The sequence below is a fragment of the Myotis myotis genome, unplaced genomic scaffold (assembly GCF_014108235.1).
Source record: "Myotis myotis isolate mMyoMyo1 unplaced genomic scaffold, mMyoMyo1.p scaffold_m19_p_63, whole genome shotgun sequence".
NCBI classification, from domain to species: Eukaryota; Metazoa; Chordata; class Mammalia; order Chiroptera; family Vespertilionidae; genus Myotis; species Myotis myotis.
In genome coordinates, this window is record NW_023416372.1 from 432,729 (window position 1) to 438,728 (window position 6,000).

At 56.8% G+C, this 6,000-nt stretch overlaps 1 protein-coding gene across 3 annotated transcripts in view; it reads left to right on the forward strand.

Moving 5' to 3' along the window:
* The window catches only part of GAS6 (growth arrest specific 6), a 47,069-nt gene extending 44,547 nt beyond the window's left edge, over positions 1-2,522 (forward strand). For all 3 annotated transcript variants that reach the window (XM_036315884.1, XM_036315886.1, XM_036315885.1), the window contains 2 exons: positions 635-863; positions 1,961-2,522. In XM_036315884.1, the coding sequence (XP_036171777.1) occupies positions 635-863; positions 1,961-2,115 (384 nt within the window). In that variant the 3' untranslated portion in view covers positions 2,116-2,522. The remainder of the gene's footprint in view (positions 1-634; positions 864-1,960) is intronic.
* The last annotated feature ends 3,478 nt before the right edge of the window (positions 2,523-6,000 follow it).

Here is a 6,000-nt window from a genome sequence, read left to right on the forward strand (position 1 = left end):
GTGTGTTTCTGTTCTGTGTTATAGCGTGTGTTTCTGACCCGAATCATAGAGTGTGTTTCTGACCCGTGTTATAGCATGTGTTTCTGACCCGAATCATAGAGTGTGTTTCCATTCTGCGTTATAGAGTGTGTTTCTGACCCGCATCATAGAGTGTGTTTCCAACCCGTGTTATAGAGTGTGTTTCTGTTCTGTGTTATAGAGTATGTTTCTGACCCACAGCATAGAGTGTGTTTCTGACCCACATCATAGAGTGTGTTTCTGTTCTGTGTTATAGAGTGTGTTTCTGACCCGTGTTATAGCGTGTGTTTCTGACCCGCGTTATAGAGTGTGTTTCTGTTCTGTGTTGTCAGTATTTCTGGCCCGTGTTGTCAGAGGCATGTCCTGCCCGCCATGAGCACCCCAGACTGCAGAGCCCCGCTGCCTGCTGGGTTGTTCATGTTTGCTGCCCACCCTCGCTGTTCTGTGCCGGTGGCTTACTGTGATGCCTACTAGCCGCATGAAACCCCTGCCCCCACGGCGGACGCAGGGCGTGGGGAAGGCCAGCAGGCCGCCAGCCAGGACAGGGCACACCGGGTGGTTGCTGGGCTGCACCCCCTGCCACTCCTGGGTGCTCAAGTGTGCTTCTGCCCTGCAGCTGGTCATCTTGGCTGTGGAGAATGTCACCCTCGCCCTGATGGAGATCAAGGTCTGTGACAGCCAAGAGCATGTGGTGACCATCTCTGTGACGAAGGGAGGGGCCACCCTGGCTGTTGACGGCACCAAAGGCCAGACTGAAGTGAGCCCCGTGGAGCTGCAGGAGAAGTTGGCCATCCTCGGGAGGCGCCTGCAGGACCCTTTGCTCACCTTCGTCGGGGGACTGCCAGGTAGGGCTCCCTGTGGGCTGCAGGCTCAGAGGTGGGGGCACTGGCTGTTCTGACCACCCCCGACTTGCTTGCCCCAAACTGAGCCCAGGAGTTTCTGCACTGAGATGCACTTTTGTTGTAGAGCAAGAGAGAACACAGGTAGGTTTATTGGCTGGCATTGTGAGCATTCATGTTCATCAGCACCAGCCTAGCAGCTTATCGGTTGAGACTGAGACCATGTCCCTGGAAACAAGCGTCAGCCTGAACCTGCCCCCTGTCCCCCCACCCCCCACCCCCACCCCCCGTCCCCTGCATCCTCCAGAAGCAAACAGCTGGGCATGCGTCAGGCAGTGACTCCAGCCAAGGCCCATGGGAAGGCCCAGCTGACTTAGAGCAGGCTGGAGCCAGGTGCCCAGTGCCCCCGGCCGGCTTCCCCCTGAGGCCTGGTGCCCAGCTGCTGCAGCAGTGAGCCGAGTAATCACCAGCCCCTCCTGAGTCGGGCAGGGGGGCCGAGGAGGGAAGGCAGTGCACAGCTGCCTCCTACAGGCCTGGCTGGACCTGTTTCTGATCAGATGGAGAGTGTCCTTGACCCTGGGGCCTGCCATGAGCCAAGTGATCAGGGCAAAGTGGTAAAAAGGCAGACGAGGGCCAGGTGCTGATGATGTGTAAGCCAGTCTCCATGTGCTCCCGTGGCCCCGCAGGTCTTCACTTGCTGGGGATAGCAGGATCTCGGTCTTGGCTACCAGACACAAATTCCCATTTAGCTTTCATAAACAAAGCTTTGAAGAGGGTGAGAGAGGGCCCAGCGGCCCTGCAGCATGAATGATTCATTCGGGCCAAGAAGATAATATTTATTTAACTGACTTGACTATCTGTGTACACTTCCTTGTGGGGCAAAGGAGGGTTTCTTGCCAGAGCCTGGCTGGCAGATGGTCAGTGCTTGCCTGTGGGCACATACAAGGGACGGTGATGTTCTGGAGTCAAAGGAATCAGTGCCCTTGAGAGAAAGGCCGGGACTGAGAAGGCCCCGCGGTGCCAGAGAGCGCTGCAGCGGGGGGACGCCGGGGTGGGGAGCCTGGCCTCCTAAGACGGTGTTTGTTCTTTCCCCGCTGGCCCAGATGTGCCGGTGACCTCAGCGCCAGTCACGGCCTTCTACCGCGGCTGCATGACGCTAGAGGTCAACCAGAAGGCGCTGGACCTGGACGAGGCCGCCTACAAGCACAGCGACATCACGTCGCACTCCTGTCCCCCGGTCAAGCCGGCCAGCCCCTAGAGTGACCGCTGCTGCAGGAGGAGCGGCCACGGAGCACGCCTCGCGCTTTCTTTTCACAACAAGCCAGAAGGGAAGGCGGCAGTCACCCCAGCCCGCCCCGCCCCGCAAGCAGCTCCCCGAAACACTGAATCCTCCTCGCGAGCCGAGTTTCTTTTGAGACCTTCTTTACCTTGTAATATATGTGTAAATAGTTGAGAAGACTAATGTAATGACCCAGAAGCACACCCCGACCCCCAGAGCGCCCTGCGTGAAGCTGGGCTCCGAGGAGCCGGCCTGAGGGTGGAGGCAGGGGGCCCACGCAGGCCCGAGGGGACCCAGGAACATAATTCTCTGTTATTTTTATTACCAAACGCTTCTTTCTGACCTAAAAGTATGGGGAAATAAACTATTTACAGAAACCTTTTTAACTCTGTGTTGGCAGCCTCTGCTCCTTGCAGCGTCAGTGCTCAACAGCTCGGGGTGAAATGACGGAAGGACGGACTTATGCCGAGGGTCTGAGGCCGAGGGGGTCCTTGTGCACGGACCTCACCTCTGCCCACTCGCCGGCATCCCCCAGCACCCACCTGAGCTCCAGGCCCGGGGGGAGCTGGGCTCTGTAAGAGAGATGAGCCACCTCCCTGGGGAAGGGGCCGGCTGGCCCCGGACGCCCTCCTAGCGGGGCAGTGGGGTCAATGGAAGCGCAGGGTCGGCCCCTCAGCCCCACATCTTCTCTGAGGCCGTGAACAGCTGGAACAGAACCAGGAGGTGGGCCCCGCATTGGGCTCCCCCTGGGCCTAGCTCCTGGTGCTCCTGGTCCATAGGGGGTGGGGCAGACAGTCCTCACACTGACCCCAGGAGAGCGAGGGGCCATGACAACACCAGCTGTGGGGAAACGCACATGGGCACCGGGAGCCCCCCCACACACACAGCGGAGGCCACTGCGGCCTGCGGTCCTGACCTGGGAGAGTACAGTGGGACACGTCCATGCTGTGCCTAACGTGACAGTCGGGGAGGGGGCCCGTGCCCCACAGCCGGGGGCACCATCACGGTGATGTTCAAGCAGAGGGTCCCAGAGAAGCTTTCGGCATCTGGTGGGGGCTGCACTCGAAGACTGAGTTTCTTCTTTATTTTTAATACCAACCCCGTGTGTGGTTGGAGGCGGTCGGGCAGGTTTGGGTTTGTTTCCTTTCAGACCTTGTTCCTCAGATGGCAGCAGAGTCCCATGGCTCCGTCATTCCACCATGATGGAGTTAACCCCCGAACGCCGCATTAGCCCAGCGCAGAATCAGGCGGTTTAGGGGCTTAGGTGTCGGTGTCTTTGCATCCTCCTGGCTGCTGAGCATGAGTTCATAAGTCACAACTTGACTCGGAGATAAGCAGGGTTCGGGAGGGAGGATGGAGCCTGAAGAATCCACCCACCGCTAAATAATGACTGAAACGCACCGGGTGTGGCCCACTGAGGAGGAGCAACGCCCCTCTGGCTTTCCGAGAAGAGGGCAGGGGCCTCGAGGACTGCGTGCGAGGCCCCGCCTGGCTGGGTGGGCCAGGTGGGTGACCCTGAGTGCACCATGTTGGGGGAAGCAATAGTCTCTTTCACCAGAGGCCTGGCTTCCCCTTGAAGGGGCAGGGATCCCCTTGTCACTGGAAGGAGTTGGCAAGCACAGACACCCATCCAGAGGGACCTCCTGGGCCAAGCTCACCTCAGAGGACCAGACTGAGGCATGAAGGTACAAGGGTGACTTGGCAAGGACACACGAAGGCAGAGGTGTATAGGCCCCCAGGTCCCGACAGGGCTGGCCAGAGTAGCCAGGGTCCACTCCACTGAGGGTCACCATGGGTCCTTCGCAGACTCACCTGTGTCTTTGGGGTTCCTGCTGGCTCGAACCCACATTTCTGCTTCCCGGCCCATCCTACAACCCCATGTGTATGTCAGGCACCAGGTCCACCTGCCCCACCATCAGGGGCACAGCTCGCTCAGGCTGTGCTGGCTACATCCTTTACGCAGCATCTGGTTGGAAGTTTTGTTGACTCGGGACTTCAGAAAACTCGTCTAAGAGGTTCTTCAGGTAGTTTTTCACATCGGTGCATGAGAAATAAAAGATGCAGAGGCCATCCCTAAGCCACTTCAACCCACCGTGTCCTCGTGGAATACCCATCACCAGCCACGGTCCTTGTGGAAGGAGGGTCCTCACCAGCCTCTTCTCCCAGCTCTGGGGTCTCCCCACTCTCGGTCTGTGGCCCAGGTGGATGTGTGTGCCGGCTCACACTATAAGTGGACCCCAAGCCCAGGCACCGGGTGCTGGCTCTGGGATGGGCAGGCGGCCTGGGTGGGCTGAGCTGCACAGGCCAGGGCCTGGAGCTATAGGACATAGCCTCGGGCTGTCCATCTGGGGCATGAGAGCCCAGTTCCTGAAGACTCTGGCATTGAACAGGAGGACTCAGGCAGGGACGCCCTCTGCTCAAGAAGCAGGAGGTCTCACCCCAACCCGGATGGCCCCGGAGCCAGCTGAGCACCGCTCTGAGAAGCGTGGAATGCATAGCTCCACCTCCTATAGCTACGGGAGCCCAAAGCCACTTCGGTGGCCTCATCCGTTTCTCAGCCCTGTCACTGCAGCATTCCCCGTGGTGTTCTCTGATTTTTGTCCACTGTGGAGGCGACTCTGGAATGTTCTTGAGGAATGCTCTCCTGGCCAGCTAGGAGTCTCCTCCAGCCAGCCCCAATTCTCCCGAGAAGGCCAGAAGGGCCAAGACCAGGAAGGACACACGCTGAGCTCTGGGCCTGGACACTCTGGAACCCCCACAGGGACACACAACAGAGACCAGCATCTTAGAGGCTTTCTGACTACTTTGGGTTCGTCCTTTGTCCAGGGAGAGCTAGACACACCTAGGTTCCCTGGCGTGGCTACCTTCGCCTTCCACTGGCTGCCAGAGGTTATTCTAACTACTGCCAAGAAAAAGCTTATAGCAAGCACAGAGCCAAATGCTGCAACACATTCCCCAGCTGTGCCAGCCAGGTCGGCGTCCTTGCCACACTCCAGCCCAGGCAGGGCCAGGCTGCAGAGGAGGCTGTGACAGAGAGTCCCATATCCTCCGATGGTGGGCTGTGACAAGGAGCTGGGAGGGTTCTGGGTGTGAGTTATGAACATGGAGCTGGGAGGATTCTAGATGTGAGCTGTGGAGATGACGCTGGGAGGGTTCTGGGTGTGAGTTATGGAGGAGGAGCTGGGAGGGTTCTGGGTGTGAGCTGTGGAGGAAGAACTGGGAGGGTTCTGAGTGTGAGCTATGGAGGAGGAGCTGGGAGGGTTCTGGGTGTGAGCTATGGAGGAGGAGCTGGGAGGGTTCTGGGTGTGAGCTGTGGAGAAAGGGAGTAGATGATTTGATTGAATGTGTGGAGATAGAGTAGGGAGTGGATTATGCAATTGACACATTTATTGTCTGAGTTAATTTCAAAGTTTTTTTAAAAGAGAAAAGCAGTAATAATTTTATTTATTTTTGTTCTTTGTGTTTGTTTATAGGATACTGTTTATTGAGAATGCCTTTTTGTGTGGAGGGCTATTCTGTGCATTTGGGTCATTTAATAGCATCCTTGCCAACTACACATTAGATATGAGTAGTACACCCCCACACACACCGAAAGCGCACACATACACACACACACACACACACACACACACACACACACACACTTATGACAATCGAAAATGTCTCCAGATATTGTCAGATGTCCCCTGGGTGCAAAATCATCCCTGTTGAAAACTATTGCATTTTAGAAAAAGGAAATTTGACCCCTACCTCATATAACCCAAAAAGTTAACTCTAGGTAGAGTACTGGTATATATTTAAGCCTAAAAGTAATGTGTAACTATAGCCTGTGGGCCCAGTGTGCTCCTCCCTTGTTTTTATTAA